The sequence below is a fragment of the Lithobates pipiens genome, unplaced genomic scaffold (genome assembly GCF_037356315.1).
Source record: "Lithobates pipiens isolate NorthernLeopardFrog02 unplaced genomic scaffold, aLitPip1_a1.2 Scaffold_24, whole genome shotgun sequence".
Lineage (NCBI taxonomy): Eukaryota > Metazoa > Chordata > Amphibia > Anura > Ranidae > Lithobates > Lithobates pipiens.
The window spans coordinates 12566278-12585049 of record NW_027507786.1 but is presented as its reverse complement, the minus strand read 5'-3'; the positions used below and the strand labels follow the sequence as shown (position 1 = coordinate 12585049).

The following is an 18772-nucleotide window of genomic DNA, read 5'->3' as shown; positions in this document are numbered from 1 at the left end:
ATCCAAAAGCTTGACGCGCTTCGGCCTTAGGCCTTCTTCAAATGCTTTTGAGGAAGGCCTTAGGCCGAAACACGTCGGAATTTTGGGATGAAAATAAATACTTTCTACCGAGAAGCTGTCGGCCTGTATTTTCAATAAAACGTGCCACCCTCCCCAATATGGTTGCCTGGATCACATAGCAGGGAACAATTAGATCTCAGTGGCGCTCCTGCCAGCATTAAGATACAGCACACTTTTTAGTCTGAAGATGTACTGCACCTCTACCCACCTACACAGGGGCACTTTGATGGATATAAACGGTAGTTGAAGACATTTTTATAAACTTTGGCCATCTAATGATGACAGGCAGTTGGTAGGGCAGCATCTGTCAGACCACCATGGGCCTGTCATCCTCTGTGAGGCAAGTCTAATCGAGACGGCAAGAAAAACCTTTCATAGGAAAACCTTTCTTGTAATCATTTAAGAAGAAGATACAAATTCTTGCATGAAGGTAGTGACTGATTAATTTAATACTATGTATAGATTTGCTGGAGGACTTATTGATAATCAGCCTGCTGAGATCAGCTCCATCCATTGCACTTAATCATATGGATTCTACTCCATCATGGCGCATCAATTCCTCTCATAGAGAAACTCAGCCAGAGCCGCAGAGAAAGGATTCCAATAAAACTGACAGGTGACCCGTGAAAGGACTACAGACCCTCAGCACACCTCGGGGAGAAAGTGAGGGAGAGTTCATGTGTGTCATTGACTTCCATCAGGAAGATGGCTGCAGAGAGGAATGGAAATTCCACGGCTGACGGGGATCAGCACCCTCCGTACACCAGGTGACATTTTTTTTTTATGTAAACAGGGGTTGTGATCGACAAGCTTAGAGGAAAAATACCAGTTCCCTTAAAAACTGATATCCTACATATGATTGCTACACACGCCAGTTCATGAGAAGTGTTACCACCGAGGTCCAGCTCAGCAGGGCCGTTTTTAATATTGATTGGACCCTGGGCAAAACTTTCCCCCCCATGCCGTTTTGCTCTCCACCTGGTCTGAGGCATACAATAAATAGCAGCTAGACTCAAAATCAGTTTACTGAATCAGATAAGGCAGCTATTGCAATTGGTTGCCAGAGGTTACAGTGTATCATTACCGCTCACTGACTGGTTGCTAGAGGTTACAGCACACATTACCGCTCACTGACTGGTTGCTGGAGGTTACAGCACACAGGGCTCACTGATTAGTTACTAGAGGTTACAGCACATGATTTCTGCTTGTTGATTGGTTTCTAGAGATTACTGTGGATATGACCTCAGGGGGCATGATATACATATCAATGCCGCCGGCCGCCACTATTTACATATGAATGCCGGTAATTTACATGTAAACACAGGGTCTACAGGCGAGTCATCTGTACACAACAATGGGGCAGAGCTGGGCAGCATTAGTAGCAGCACTTCACACTGAGATATTGGGACACAGTATGGGACTAAAACCTCAAGAGACGAGGGAATTTAAACCCGGATAGTTGGCAAGTATGAAGCAGCTGCTTTGGGCCCCACAACAATGACAGGGCCCAGGGCAGCTGCCCCTTTTGCCCTAGCTTAAAAATGACCCTGCAGCTCAGGCAGGTAATATAACTGTGCAGGCATTCTTAGGAAGTATTTACTGTATATTTCCATCATATTTGACTTATTTAATCAAAGCGCGACTCTTCAAGTTGAGTGCCAAGGGCCAGAGGTCCAATTATGCCTCCAAACACCCGTCATATCAACAGGTGACCTCAAATGCTGTATTTTAGTTTCTGGAATGCGAAATAACAGGATCTTGGGAAAGCTGAGCAAGGGGTATATCTTCATGGGATTTGGGATCTTATACTTTTTGGAGGAACCCTGAAAAAAAATCATATAAGAAGGATCCTATCAGAAAGAGCCCAGGAGAAGCATTCAATGAGAAGGTTCTCAAGTGTAGGATCCCATGAGAAGGATCCTGTAAAAAAAAGGATCCCATGAGAAGGATTTCATGAGAAGAATCTCATAAGATGGATCCCATGGGAAGGAATCCATTGAGAAGAATTCCAAGAGAGGGGACCCAAGAGAAGGATCCCATGAGAAGGATTCCATGAGAAGGATTCAATGAGATGGAACCCAAGAGAAGGATCCCATGAGAAGGATCCCAAGAGAAGGATCCCATGAGAAGGATCCCAACAGAAGGATCCCATGAGAAGGATTTGATGAAAAGAATCCCATAAGATGGATCCCATGAGAAGGATCCATTGAGAAGAATTCCAAGAGAGGGGACCCAAGAGAAGGTTCCTGTAAGAAGGATCCCATGAGAAGGAATCCATGAGAAGGATTCAATGAGATCGAACCCAAGAGAAGGATCCCATGAGAAGGATCCCAAGAGAAGGATCCCATGAGAAGGATTTGATGAAAAGAATCTCATAAGATGGATCCCATGAGAAGAATCCATTGAGAAGAATTTCAAGAGAGGGGACCCAAGAGAAGGATCCAATGAGAAGGATCCTGTAAGAAGGATCCCATGAGAAGGATTCCATGAGAAGGATTCCATGAGAAGGATTCCATGAGAAGGATTCAATGAGATGGAAACCAAGAGAAGGATCCCATGAGAAGGATCCCAAGAGAAGGATCCCATGAGAACAGGGGCGGACTGAAAAACTCATGGGGCCCCCAGGCAATAGGAGATTATGGGGCCCCAGGCAATAGGAGATTATGGGGCCCCTGGGCAATAGGAGATTATGGGGCCCCCAGGCAATAGATTATGGTGCCACACAATATACACACAAAGAATACACATACACACACTGAAAAGGTACTGGAGTGGCAGCTATAATCTTGGGATTTTTTTAAAAATGCAGATTTTTTACATACTGTTCCTGGTTTTATTGAGGCTGGCAACCCTGATGGGGCCCCTTAGTGGCATGGGGCCCTCGGGCAGTGCGCCCCTGCATGAGAAGGATCCAAGAGAAGGATCCCATGAGAAGGATCCCAAGAAAAGGATCCCTTGAAAAGAATCTAATTTAAAGTCACCCTTGCCCAGCTGAACCTGTAGGGCATTTTTTTTTTCTATGATTTTTTTTAATAGCTTTCAACTTCCATTTTTAAATCGGGGTAAAGGGATACCAGGTACTGTAAAAAATTTCAGCCTTATACAGCAAACGCAGAGGTACATTATATACACGCAGGGCTGGTGCAAGGATTTTTGACACCCTAGGCGAAACCTCATTTTGCTGCCCTCATTGGCTCCACCCCTGACTCCCCCTCCCTTGCCCTGCCCATGGGACAGAAGGTGCCACTATACAGGAAGCATCGGCTCTGCTTCCTCTAGCGTTGGCTCTAATTACAGTACCGGTCGGACTGAGTTAGTTGCATGCTGCAGCCTGCAGGTGCCGGGCGCCCCTAGGTAGCAGTGCGCCCTAGGCAGCTGCCTAGTTTGCCTAGTGGTAGCACTGGCCCTGTATACAAGTCTTTAAAGGGAAACTTCACCCCCATTGCAATTGTTTCCCCCTCTTACACTATCTGCAGGGTTTACCCTCAAAAACCCGCTAACACTCCAGCAAAACACTCCAACCTTGTGTAAGTCACTGGCACATCACATTGCACCACCCTGGGTCCCACTTGCCATGGTGCATGCATAGTGCAGTGGGTAATTATACAGTGTGTGAGCAGTGTAGCTTAGATTCCCCAAAGCTTCCTGGGATGCATGACATTAGTATCCCAGGAGGCTTTGGATGGGGGGAGGGACATCAGCTAGTAGGGCAGGGCCATGACCCAGAATTTTTTTTATTTTCTGATGGGGTGGGGAAAGAGGAAAATTATGGCAAGCCATTACAGAAAGTAATGGTATGCTTTAAAGGTACCAATCTTTAAAGATAATCAATCTATTCTATTCTATTCTATTCTATTCTATGACTGGCAGACAGCTAATATTGTATCTATCCAAAAGAAGGGTAACAAGGCAGAAGATGGCAATTACAGGCCAGTGAGTTTAACATGTGCTTTTTTTTTTTTTTAAAAAGCCAGCGGCGTGTGAAACACACCCAAAAACTCCATCTGGTGCCAAAAGAAGTGCACACACATAAAGAGTGAACACAAAATGTGCAACGGGTGCAACACTGTCCTCCACTAGGAAGGACCTTACCCTGATCCCCTGGGGCTCCAGACGGGGACTGAGGTACTCACTTGGTCCATCTGGCCGAAACCAGACAGACCCCTTTCTCTGGAAGGTCTGCCGAAACAGACCCACCCAAGTACTCGGTTGGGGCTCCCCCGAAGGGAGACCCCCTGAGAGAGAGCGAACCAAGCCAGAAGGCCTATGTCCACCCCCTCACAAGACGTTCAGGGCAGGCCCCGAGGACCTACACCCTACTAATCACACAGTGACAAAATGTGTATACACCAAACAAAAAAAAATACTAAAAAGTGACAAGCAAAGGGTATAAATAAAAGAAAGTGGGGGAGAAGGAAGTGGGAGAAAGTGAAAGTGACCATTGTGTAATACAATGGCCGCCCCCCCCCCAGCCAGGAATAAAAGTTTCCCCTGGTCCTAGCCAAAAGGCTCGGCTATAGAGGCAGGTGCAAAAAACATGTGTTGTGGTAAGTGACCAAGGTGCCATAACTCAGAGTGATAAATCACAGTGAATATAGGGCACCCCTGGACTGCCACTTCAGGGGAACATTCACCACTGGCTTTTCGTTGCAACCCTGACAAACAGCCCAGACCACAGCAGCCCCCACCCAAGGCAGAAAGGCATGAAGTTCTGAGAGCTTAGTGAGAGCCCTTACCATCAGGCTCCACCATCGCTCCCATGACTCCTACCTAATTACTCCTTACCCAACCCTTCAGCGCCGACCCAGTGGTTCTCCATCCCCATCAGAAGGCTTCCCTTTCAGCTACGAACCACTTCAGGTTACCTTCACGCCAACAGGTTTTGCATAGAAACCGCCACCCCTGATCCACCTCGCCATAGAGCAGGGACGGAAGCAAGCGCCACCTCCTGGCAACTCATAAGAACAGATACTACACTTGATCTTAGCCAAAAGGCCGAGAAGCGATAACATGTGTTGTAGTCAAGTTAATGGAATCGCCCCCCAAAAGAAGGATCATTGATCACTTAAAAACTATACAACAATAGCACCATGGCTTTACTGAGGGCAGATCATGTCAGACTCATTATTTTACTATATTACAAATGCGTTGGACCAGGGTGGTGCTTTATATATATATATATATATATATATATATATATATATATATATATATATATATATATATAAACCAATGTCTTTATAGAGTTGTTGGGTGAGAAAACCTGGCTCATTTCAATTCATCTCAAAGGTGTTCAGTAGGGTTGAGGTCATGGCTTTGAGTCCCTCCACATCAAAGTCGTCAAGCCATGTCTTTATGGAGATATTGGATGAAAATACCTAAATCCTTTCAATTATCCCCAATGGTGTTCAGCAGGTTTGAGGTCAGGGCTCTGTGCAGGACACTCAAGTCCCCCCACATCAAACTGGTCAGACCATGTCCTTATGGACATGCTTGATCAGGAGACCTTAGTTTTTCCAATTCACCCCAAAGATGTTCAGTAAAGTTGATCTCGTGGCTTTTGAGTTCCTCCACATTATTGTGGCCAAACAATGTCTTTATGTAGATGTTGGATGAGAAGACTTGACTCATTCCAATTGATCCCAAAGGTGTTCAGTAGGTTTGAGGTCAGGATTCTGTGCAGGACACTCAAGTTCCTCCACATCAAGCTGGTCAAACCATGTTTTTATGGACATGCTGGATCAAACACCTGGCTTTTTCCAATTCATCCCCAGGATGTTGAGTATGGTTGAGATCGTGGCTTTGAGTTCCTCCACATCAATGTGGCCAAACCATGTCTTTATGTAGATGTGGCATGAGAAAACCTGGCTCATTCCAATTCATCCCAGAGGTTTTTTAGTAGGTTTGAGTTCAGGGTTGTGTGCAGGGCACTCAAGTTCCTCCACATCAAGCTGGTCAAACCATGTCTTTATGGATATGCTGGATCAAACACCTGGCTTTTTCCAATTCATCCCAAAGATGTTGAGTATGGTTGAGATCATGGCTTTGAGTTCCTCCACATCAATGTGGTCAAACCATGTCTCTATGTAGATGTTGCATGAGAAGACCTGGCTCATTCCAATTCATCCCAAAGGTGTTCAGTAGGTTTGAGGTCAAGGCTCTGTGCAGGACACTCAAGTTCCTCCACATCAAGCTGGTCAACCCATATCTTTATAGACATGCTGGATCAAATGCTTTGCTTTTTTCCACTTCATCCCAAAGATGTTCAGTATGGTTGAGATCATAACCCCACCCATTGTTTATTCAAATCAATTTTAATGTTCTTGTATTACTCTTATTGACCATGTTAAGCCACACTCCCATGTCCCTACCCCATATTCTGATAAATCCTGAATAATGTACCTTTTGGATTGTTTGTAAAACCCATTTCTTGTAAAATCGCAATAAAAATATGGTAAAAGAAAATAAATCTGAGTTCATGCTCATCAAACTGGTCAAACCAAGCGTTTATGGAGATGTTAGATGAGAAGGCCTGACTCTTTTCAATTTATTCCAGGAGTATTCAGTAGGGTTGAGGTTAAGGCTCTGTACGGAACAACCAAGTTCCTTCACACCAAACTGGTCAATCTATGTCCTTATGGAGCTGGCTTTGACCAGTACACAGGGACAGGGCCGTTTTTAAGGCAGGGCAAAAGGGGCAGCTTCCCTGGGCCCTGTCATTGTTGTTGGGCCCCAAAGTAGCTGCCTCATACTTGCAAACTATCCTGGTTTAAATTCCTTTGTCCTTTGAGGTTTTAGTCCTGTGCTGTGTCCCAATATCTCAGTGTGCAGTGCTGCTACTAATGCTGCCCAGCTCTGCCCTATTGTTGTGTACAGATGACTCACCTGCAAACCCTGCGTTTACATGTAAATTACCGCCATTGATATGAAAATAGCGGCGACATTCATATGTAAATAGCGGAGGCCGGCGGCTTTGATATGTATATCATGCCCCCCTGAGGTCATATTCACAGTAATCTCTAACAATCAATCAACAAGCAGAAATCATGTGCTGTAACCTCTAACAACTAATCAGTGAGCCGTAATGTGTGCTGTAACCTCTAGCAACCAGTCAGTGAGCGGTAATGATACACTGTAACCTCTGGCAACCAATTGCAATAGCTGCCTGATCTGATTCAGTGAACTGATTTTGAGTCTAGCTGCTAATTATTGTATGTCTCAGTGCAGGTGGAGAGCAAAACTGCATGGGGGGGGGGGGCAAGAAAAGTTTTGCCCAGGGTCCAATCAATATCCAATCAACAAGCAGAAATCATGTGCTGTAACCTCTAACAACTAATCAGTGAGCCGTAATGTGTGCCGTAACCTCTAGCAACCAGTCAGTGAGCGGTAAAGATACACTGCAACCTCTGGCAACCAATTGCAATAGCCACCTGATCTGATTCAGTGAACTGATTGTGAGTCTAGCTGCTAATTATTGTATGTCTCAGAGCAGGTGGAGAGCAAAACTGCATGGGGGGAGGGGGGCCCCCAAGAAAAGTTTTGCCCAGGGTCCAATCAATATCCAATCAACAAGCAGAAATCATGTGCTGTAACCTCTAACAACTAATCAGTGAGCCGTAATGTGTGCTGTAACCTCTAGCAACCAGTCAGTGAGCAGTAATGATACACTGCAACCTCTGGCAACCAATTGCAATAGCTGCCTGATCTGATTCAGTAAACTGATTTTGAGTCTAGCTGCTAATTATTGTATGTCTCAGTGCAGGTGCAGAGCAAAACTGCATGGGGGGAGGGGGGGCCCCCAAAAAAAGTTTTGCCCAGGGTCCAATCAATATCCAATCAACAAGCAGAAATCATGTGCTGTAACCTCTAACAACTAATCAGTGAGCCGTAATGTGTGCTGTAACCTCTAGCAACCAGTCAGTGAGCGGTAATGATACACTGCAACCTCTGGCAACCAATTGCAATAGCTGCCTGATCTGATTCAGTAAACTGATTTTGAGTCTAGCTGCTAATTATTGTATGTCTCAGTGCAGGTGCAGAGCAAAACTGCATGGGGGGAGGGGGGGCCCCCAAAAAAAGTTTTGCCCAGGGTCCAATCAATATCCAATCAACAAGCAGAAATCATGTGCTGTAACCTCTAACAACTAATCAGTGAGCCGTAATGTGTGCTGTAACCTCTAGCAACCAGTCAGTGAGCGGTAAAGATACACTGCAACCTCTGGCAACCAATTGCAATAGCCGCCTGATCTGATTCGGTGAACTGATTGTGAGTCTAGCTGCTAATTATTGTATGTCTCAGTGCAGGTGGAGAGCAAAACTGCATAGGGGGAAGGGGGGCCCCCAAGAAAAGTTTTGCCCAGGGTCCAATCAATATTAAAGACGGCCCTGCACAGGGAAACAGCCATGCCGAAAGAGAAAGGGGTCTTCACCGCACTGTCACTACAAAGTCGGAAGAGTACAACTGTCCACAATGTCATTGTATAAAATGTTTTAACAATACAATTCAATGGAAACACCTGACCTCCATTATTCGGAGGGGACTTCATACACTATTGGCCGTAGAGTGTAGCAAAATAGTAAGAGAAAAAGGAACTAAAAACAGAAAAAAAGACATCAATAATCTGTATAAAAAAAACTCGAGATGTTATTTTAGGAAACACACAGCCTGGCAGAGCCCAGAGGAGGCCCTCTGGATAGTCGGGATAATCACCCAGAAGATACACAATAGATTTCCTCTTTTCTTGCTGCCAAACAGAACAATATTAACCGATTCCCAGCCAGGCAGAGCAGCCGGCGAGATCGATGACCTTCCATTCTCCGCAGAAATGACACCCCGCCGGCCTGCTCTATTCGCCGTCACTTTGTGTTACATTGTCGCGGCGGGGTGCCTGCGTTACACTCCAGTTGTCTGTCGTCCTCGTTGTAGGAGGCAGATGACATTTAGGAGACAAAGAGGGGGGGGGGAGGAGGAGGAGGAGGGAAGGGGGGAGGGGAACATTCTCTTACCTGTGCTCCATCTCTCGTATGGAGAGGATGACCCCGGATGAGGAGGACCTTTGCTGGATGGAGGCCAGGAAGGTGAATTCACTCTTGTTCCTGAAAAGCTGGATCACCTTCTCGCTGGTGTGCGGTGCCGCGTGAATCTCCCGCTCCACATCTAGGAAGAGGAAGAATATCATAAGACTCCATCCAAAAAAAAAATAATCAAAGCACAAACTAGATGACCAAACTCTGCTTTATTTGTAAGTTTTGATTTGCTTTATATCTGACCTCTGGCCTTCCCTTCAGTCTGGCGTGGTTGTGCCGGCTCCTCTCCTGGACTGAAATTACTTCCTCTGATTTCACTGCACACTGTGAGCTTCTCACAATGTGCATTAGTCATATAGAGCCTTATTTCTTTGGCGGAGGATGTCCAGCATCATTTATCGCTTTCCTCCGCAGCCTGACTGTCCCTCTTCCCCCTCCATTCTATAGAGGTGCTCAGGGGGTGTGCCAGGTGTGAGCACATCCTAATCCATGTGCAGTGCCAATTCCCCTTACTGCCCGGCCCCCCCCCCCCCCCCCTGTTGGCCCCGCAATGCTGCTGGCTTCCTTTCTCTCCTCTGGCTGCTGCAGGGGATGTTTCAAGATGGAGAGAGGGGGGAAGGGGCTAGTAAATATGTAATTTACCAGCCCCTTCCTATTTTAAATGAACACACTGAACACTCTCATTCACTGTGTACATACCTAACTGAACTTTGTTTACGATGCTTCGTTTGTAAATGAACAGGAAGCCACTCCCGTTCATTCATTTATTGTCCAGTACAGCTGAGGCTGCAGAAAAAGGCGTGTGTGTTTGAGGTTTGGGGTGCCCACCCTAATGCAATAGGCTGTCCATACCTATGCTGCATTCGCTGGATTACAATCATGGAGGCTCAGCATCACATAGGGGCGTTAACTAGAGTGGTTTGCATGCAAATGAAACCTGCTTAGGAACACCACTCCTCCAGACGGACCCTGCTCTACTGACACCATCCAATGCTATACTGACACCGTCCACTGCTCTACTGACACCGTCCACTGCCCTACTGACACCGTCCACTGCTCTACTGACACCGTCCACTGCCCTACTAACACCGTACACTGCCCTACTAACACTGTCCACTGCCCTACTGACATCGTCTACTGCTCTCCTGACACCGTCCACTGTTCTACTAAAACCATCCACTGCCCTAATGACACCATCCACTGCCCTACTGACACCGTCCACTGCTCTACTGACACCGTCCACTGCTCTACTAAAACTGTCCACTGCTCTACTTACACCGTCCACTGCCCTACTGACACCGTCCACTGCTCTACTAAAACTGTCCACTGCTCTACTGACAACGTCCACTGCCCTACTAACACCGTCCACTGCCCTACTAACACCGTCCACTGCCCTACTGACACCATCCACTGCTCTACTGACACCGTCCACTGCTCTACTAAAACTGTCCACTGCTCTACTGACAACGTCCACTGCTCTACTTACACCGTCCACTGCCCTACTGACATCATCCACTGCTCTACTTACACCATCCACTGCTCTACTGACACCATCCACTGCCCTGCTGACACTGTCCACTGCTCTACTGACACCGTCCACTGCTTTACTGACACCATCCACTGGCCTACTGACACCATCCACTGCTCTACTGACACCATCCACTGCTCTACTAAAACCGTCCACTGCCCTGTTGACACCATCCACTGCCCTACTGATGCCGTCTACTGCCCTACTGACACCATCCACTGCCCTACTGACACCGTCCTCTGCTCTACTAAAACCGTCCACTGCTCTACTGACACCATCCACTGCCCTACTGACACCTTCCACTGCCCTACTAAAACCGTCCACTGCTCTACTGACACCGTCCACTGCTCTACTTACACCGTCCACTGCTCTACTTACACCGTCCACTGCTCTGCTTACACCGTCCACTGCTCTACTGACACCATCCTCTGCTCTACTGACACCGTCCTCTGCCCTACTGACGTCGTCCTCTGCCCTACTGACACCGTCCTCTGCCCTACTGACACCGTCCACTGCTCTACTGACACTGTCCACTGCTCTACTGACACCGTCCTCTGCTCTACTTACACCGTCCAATGCTCTACACACTGTCCACTGCCCTACTGACACCGTCCTCTGCTCTACTTACATCGTCCACTGCCCTACTGACACCGTCCACTGCCCTACTGATATGGTCCACTGCTCCAACGACACCGTCAGTATATATACACATCCACGCCCATGCATACAGTATGTGTTTGAGCTTTGAGGTGCACACCTATGCCAGTTACCCTGCACAAGGAGAGAGAGCAGAACTGTGGGAGGAGCCCAGCAGGCTACATCCACTACAGAAACCTATAGGAGGAGGAGGAGATAACACCCGTCACCCTGCACAAGGAGAGAGAGCAGAGGTGTAGGAGGGGCCCAGCAGTCTCCACCCACTACAGAAAACTACAGGAGGTGGGCGGAGACAAGACCAGTCGCCCTGCACAAGGAGGGAGAACAGCAGTGATTGGTCTTTATTACAGAAAGTCTCACACTGGATCACTTAACAGATCTGGAAGAAATACACAAAGCTCACCAAGATCCAAGAATTATACACATGACCGATGGATTTAGATGATATGTACTTAGATATTTATTTAGATCAGCTTTAAGAGTAACTCCACATGTGTTGAGAAAGAAAACCCTTTTCTCTGGGTGATCTCTGTACATTGCTGGGATTTTAACAAACTTTGTTGCAGATTCTGACCTTTTAGTATTCTGAAGAAATCCCCGTGTGTGTTGTCTGTGTCCAAGAATTTGAATGGGAGTGACTTTATAATTATCAATCAGCTGCTGCACCTGCAGGGCTCAGATGAGGAAAGTGGCAGAGTCTGCATGCCTTTAGATGCGATTTCCCTACTAGGAGTATCTCACCAAAAATGTCATTTTTTGTTGCAGGGGATGCCTAAAATCTGACTTGTATCTTAGCGCAGACTTCTGAGGAAATCAGTGAGCCAATCACACAAGCAGGAAATGGCATTTCTGGGTGGGGTGGGGGGGCGTTCTGTATACCATCTGTATACAGAACACCTCCAGGTGGCCATAAGACTTTCAACATCTAAAAAATCAAAGGATGATCATGACAAACAGGCTACTGCCATTTTCAGAACAAGAGGTCAGCAATGGCAGCCCACCTACAAAGCAGAGCTGTTCTCGTAAATTCTATGAGAGATCCGATAGATAGTAGCAAGAATAGGAAATGATGGAAAGAATCTTGAAAAAGTTCCATCGATTCGGCCTGCTTCATCGGAAAGGCGGATTTGCAAGGATTCCGTAACGCGGTTGCCCGTGCGTTCTCTCGGAATTAACATTCGGCGCCCTGTACCGTTATTGGATTGGCTCTCTCATCCCTGGCGCCCCTCCACGGAGAGTAAATCTCTGTCAGTCACATTAGATCAGCAAAAATCCTGCATAATCCTCGGGAACAACAGCAGAACCTAATCAAAGTTCTACCTAATCCACCGAGCACTGACAAAGCCATCACTGATACTCCCTCCAACAAATACATCGGGGGTGGGGAGTCATCCCGTGGTGTAGATTCTATGGAAATGCCCAATTTATACGGTGAGCGTGCAGGGGGGGGGGGGATGGGGAACTGACCGCGAGGATCGGGAACATCTAACCTTGGGGTATCAAAGTCTCTTCTGCCATTTTAGAACATTTGCTGTAAATGTTTGATATTCACAGTCTCTATTTATTCATACTCTTTTAACCTTTTGGTTTTGCACACATGTTTAACCACTTGCAGACCGGACCAATTTGCTGGTCAAAGACCAGACCACTTTTTGCGATTCGGCACTGCGTCGCTTTAACTGACAATTGCGCGGTCGTGCGACGTGGCTCCCAAACAAAATTGACGTCCTTTTTTTCCCACAAATAGAGCTTTCTTTTGGTGGTATTTGATCACCCCTCCTGCGGTTTTTCTTTTTTGCGCTATAAACAAAAATAGAGCGATAATTTTGAAAAAAACGCATTATTTTTTACTTTTTGTTATAATAAATATCCCCCAAAAATATATAAAAAAACTTTTTTCCCTCAGTTTAGGCCGATACGTATTCTTCTACATATTTTTGGTAAAAAAAATCGCAATAAGCGATTATTGATTGGTTTGCGCAAAAGTTATAGCGTTTACAAAATAGGGATAGTTTTATAGCATTTTTATTAATCATTTTTTATTATTATTTTTTTTACTAGTAATGGCGGCGATCAGCGATTTTTTATTTTTTTTTGTGACATTGTGGCGGAAACATCAGACATTTTTGACACATTTTTGGGACCATTGTCATTTATACAGTAATCAGTGCTATATAAATGCAGTGATTCCTGTGTAAATGACACTGGCAGTGAAGGGGTTAACCAGTGGGTGGCAGTGTAGGGGTTAAGTGTTCCTAGGGGTGTGTTACTAACTGTGGGGGGGTTGGGCTTTCATTTAGTGAACACTGATCTCTGCTCCAATCACATGGAGCAGAGATCAGCGTCACTAGTTGCTAGGCAGAATGGAGAAATGCTGTTTACACGGCATTTCCTCCATTCAGCCGTCCCATGAGACGATCGCGGGTATGCCCGCGGCGATCGAGTCCGCGGGTCCCGTGACCGGACTCACGGGGGTCCCGACCAGCGCGGGAGTGCGCCGCCAGCGGCGCGCTCCCGATGGCAGGGCGGCATTGAATATTGGACGTACCTGTACGCCAATATGCCTGCCCGTGCCATTCTGTCGACGTACATCGTCGTGCGCTGGTCGGGAAGTGGTTAATAAATGATTTACAGAAATATTTCTGCAGCATTGAAGGTCCCAATAAGCACTGAGGCCTCCACCATCCATAAATGGAAGAAGTTTGGAACCACCCGGACTCTTCCTAGAGCGGGCCGTCCGGCCAAACTGAGCGATCGGGGGAGAAGAACCTTAGACTAGGAGGTGACCAAGAACTAGGGTTGCCACCTTTTGTTCAAGTCAAACCCGAACACTTTAGCTTAGCACGCCAATTTTTTATATTATATTTTTTATAGTATAAACTATACATATATTTTGCTATTAAATGATATTTCTAATTATATGAAGTTAATAACAAGTGTCCCCCTTTACATCAGAGCCCACAGAGTTCCCCTTTTTACATCTGAACTCGCTGAGTTCCCTTTCACTGTAAGGGGGGACTCTGCAGACTCTGATGTAAGGGATGCTCTGGGAACCCTGATGTAAGGGGGAACACTGAGAACTCTGATGTACGGAGAGGACTCTGATGTAAGGGGGGACACTGTGGTCTCTGGTTTAAAGGGGAAATCTGATGTAAGGGGTACTCTGAGAAGCCTGATTTACCTTATTGTACTCACTCAGAGGCAGGAGAGAGAAGGGAGGAGACTTCAGTGACAGACAGGGATGGATGGTGAGCTCACTCACCCCTTGGCAGTCAGCATCTCTCATCCAGATGTATCTGAGGCTGCTGAATTCAAATTTTTCCAGCCCCAACTTTCTTTTTCTGAGGCACAGCATCGGGGTTTGCAGTGTGCGTAGACCTTGAGGGGTAGGGGTGGGGGGAAGAGGTGCTGATCGAGCCCTCTCTCCTCTCCCATCTGTGTGTGTGTTTTGGGGGGGGAGGTGCGGGGGGTTAGTGCTGGCTTTGTGCAGTGTGAAAGAGTGTAACAGACACTTTCAGCTTAGACAACTGCAGCCAGCAACCCTGCTGGGAAGCCATAGTCCAGTCTAAATAATGTGTCCGGGTTTCAGGCAGTCTGAAACCCGGACACATGATTCCAAACCCGAACTGTCCGGGTGAATCCTGGACAGGTGGCAACCCTACCAAGAACCCGATGGTGACTCTGACAGACCTCCAGAGTTTCTCTGTGGAGAGAGGAGAACCTTCCAGGAGACCCACCATCTCTGCAGCCCTCCACCAATCAGGTCTGTATGGTAGAGAGGCCACACGGAAGCCACTAAGGCACATGACAGCCCACCTGGAGTTTGCCAAAAGGCCCCTGAAGGACTCTCAGACCATGAGAAACAAAATTCTCTGGTGTGATGAAACAAAGATTGAACTCTTCGGCTTGAATGGCAGACATCATCTCTGGAGGAAACCACCGCTCATCACCTGGCCAGTACCATCCCCCAAAAACTTCCCATATTTTATAAAAAATCTGAGAATAAAATAGCGGTGGTTCCAATTTTTTTATGTTACACAATATTAGCGCAAAGGTCTAGGAAATCCAAAATTTCAGTAAAAAGTTAAAAGCTACGCAATAAATTACCCAAATTTTTTGGGTCAAAACGAAAAGTTGAGGTTGCGTCTCATTGTAGGCATGGTGTTATTTGGATGATGAGCTGTATTGGATTTCCACCAGACAGATCATTTGGTGTTGAGACCAAATCATTACATTTTTGTCTCATCTGACCAGCTTAAACGCACCTTGAAGAATCTGAGGCCACGTGGAAAAAGCTGTTATGGTCAGATAAGACTAAAATCTAATGATTTGGCCTCAACACCAAATGATGTGTCTGGCGTAAATCCAATACAGGTCACCATCCAAATACCACCATTCCTACAGTAATGCATGGGGGGGGGTGATAATATCATGGTATGGGAGGTGGTAATATCCTGTTATGGAGGCGGTAATATCCTGTTATGGAGGTGGTAATATCCTGTTATGGAGGTGGTAATATCCTGTTATGGGGGTGGTAATATCCTGTTATGGGGGTGGTAATATCCTGTTATGGAGGGGGTAATATCCTGTTATGGGGGTGGTAATATCCTGTTATGGAGGTGGTAATATCCTGTTATGGGGGTGGTAATATCCTGTTATGGAGGTGGTAATATCCTGTTATGGAGGTGGTAATATCCTGTTATGGAGGAGGTAATATCCTGTTATGGAGGCGGTAATATCCTGTTATGGAGGCGGTAATATCCTGTTATGGAGGCGGTAATATCCTGTTATGGAGGTGGTAATATCCTGTTATGGAGGCGGTAATATCCTGTTATGGGGGTGGTAATATCCTGTTATGGAGGAGGTAATATCCTGTTATGGGGGTGGTAATATCCTGTTATGGAGGCGGTAATATCCTGTTATGGGGGTGGTAATATCCTGTTATGGGGGTGGTAATATCCTGTTATGGAGGTGGTAATATCCTGTTATGGAGGCGGTAATATCCTGTTATGGAGGCGGTAATATCCTGTTATGGGGGTGGTAATATCCTGTTATGGGGGTGGTAATATCCTGTTATGGAGGTGGTAATATCCTGTTATGGGGGCGGTAATATCCTGTTATGGAGGCGGTAATATCCTGTTATGGAGGCGGTAATATCCTGTTATGGGGGTGGTAATATCCTGTTATGGAGGTGGTAATATCCTGTTATGGAGGCGGTAATATCCTGTTATGGGGGTGGTAATATCCTGTTATGGAGGTGGTAATATCCTGTTATGGGGGTGGTAATATCCTGTTATGGAGGTGGTAATATCCTGTTATGGGGGCGGTAATATCCTGTTATGGAGGTGGTAATATCCTGTTATGGAGGCGGTAATATCCTGTTATGGGGGTGGTAATATCCTGTTATGGAGGTGGTAATATCCTGTTATGGGGGTGGTAATATCCTGTTATGGAGGTGGTAATATCCTGTTATGGAGGCGGTAATATCCTGTTATGGAGGCAGTAATATCCTGTTATGGGGGTGGTAATATCCTGTTATGGAGGTGGTAATATCCTGTTATGGAGGTGGTAATATCCTGTTATGGAGGCGGTAATATCCTGTTATGGAGGTGGTAATATCCTGTTATGGAGGTGGTAATATCCTGTTATGGAGGCGGTAATATCCTGTTATGGAGGTGGTAATATCCTGTTAGGATTTAATATTGAGTTGGCCCACTCTTTGCAGCTATAACAGCTTCAACTCTTCTAAGAAGGATGCCCATAAGGTTTAGGAGTGTGTCTATGGGAATGTTTGACCATTCCTCCAGAACAGGGTTAGGGAACCTCGGCTCTCCAGCTGTTTTGAAACCACAAATCCCATCATGCCTCTGCCTCTAGCAGTCATGCTAGGGTCTTGCAATGTCTCATGGGAGTTGTAGTTTCAAAACAGCTGGAGAGCCAAGGTTCCCTACCCCTGCTCCAGAAGGACATTTGTGAGGTCAGGCACTGATGTTGGACAAGAAGCTCTGGCTCACAGTCTCTGCTCTAAATCATCCCAAAGGTGTTCTATTGGGTTGAGGACTCTGAGTAGGCCAGTCAAGTTCCTCCACACCAAACTCGCTCATCCATGTCTTGGAACAGGAAGGGGCCATCTCCTAACTGTTCCCACAAAGTTGGGAGCATGAAATTGTCCGAAATGTCTTGGTATGATGACACCTTAAGAGTTTCCTTCACTGGAACTAAGGGGCCAAGCCCAACCCCTGAAAAACAACCCCCACACCATAATCCCCCCCTCCACCAAATGATTTGGACCAGTGCACAAAGCAAGGTCCATAAAGACATGGATGAGCGAGTTTGGGGGTGGAGGAACTTGACTGGCCTGCACAGAGTTCTAACCTCAACCAGATAGAACAATTTTGGGATGAATTAGAGTGGAGACTGCGAGCCAGGCCTTCTTGTCCAACATCAGTGCCTGACCTCACACAAATGCCCTTCTGGAAGAATGGTCAAACATTCCCATAGACACACTCCTAAACCTTGTAGACTGCCTTCCCAGAAGAGTTGAAGTTGTTATAGATGCAAAGGGCGGGCCAACTCAATATTGAACCCTACGGACTTAAAGCGGAGGTCCACCCTAAAGTGGACCTTCCGCTCATTGGAATCCCCCCCCCCCTCCGGCGCCACAATTGGCACCTTTCAGGGGGGAGGGGGGTGCAGATACCTGTATTGTACTTCCGGGATAGCTCTCTGCGGAAAGGGGCGTAGACTATGCCCCTTTCCGAAAGTCCCCCGCTGTCTGCTGGGAAACACACAGATCCCAGAGGCAGCGGGGTCCATCCTTATTGTGCAGCGCGTTTCGCACATGCGCAGTAGGGAACCGGGAAATGAAGCCGAAAGGCTCCACTTCCTGATTCCCATACCCAAGATGGCGGCGGCAGCACCTGAGAGACGATCAAGAGATCGGCTTCGGGTGCCGACATTGCGGGTGCGCTGGGCGGGTAAGTATTATTTTAAAAGTCAGCAGCTGCAGTATTTGTAGCTGCTGGCTTTAAAAAAAAAAACGGCGGAACTCCCGGCGGAACTCCCGGCGGACTCCTGCTTTAAGCCTCGTACACACGATCGGATTTTCCACAGACAAAGCGTCAGACTTTTGTCCGAAGGGCGTGTTAGAGATATAGATGCAAAGGGTGGGCCAACTCAATATTGAACCTTTGACTGGCATGCCATTAAAGTTCATGTGTGTGTAAAGGCAGGCGTGTATATAGTATATATATACTTTTTTCTTATTTTTATATATATTGTATCTTTTTTTCTATGTGCACAACAAGTCCACACAGCAAGAGACAGAAAGAATGCAATCTGCAGGCTAGAAAACTGTGTTTTTGGCTACCATGACGGTCACATGATCGCAAACCACACTAATTGGTTTAGTTATACTTACGGCTGTCAGTGACTTTGCAGTCACAGGACCCGAAGCGCGTACGGCTGCATGCTTCACAGCTGTAATGTATGTTAATGTTC

General features: G+C 46.5%; 1 protein-coding gene and 1 pseudogene across 1 annotated transcript in view; both read right to left on the bottom strand.

Annotated features, from left to right (window-relative positions):
- Window positions 1-18772, bottom strand: part of NELL1 (neural EGFL like 1) — a 1213537-nt gene that overhangs the window by 987551 nt on the left and 207214 nt on the right. Inside the window, exon 3 of the mRNA XM_077453437.1 lies at window positions 9067-9217. Coding sequence (XP_077309563.1) covers window positions 9067-9217 — 151 coding nt within the window. The remainder of the gene's footprint in view (window positions 1-9066; window positions 9218-18772) is intronic.
- LOC143929752 (U2 spliceosomal RNA) lies at window positions 4978-5067 on the bottom strand (annotated as a pseudogene).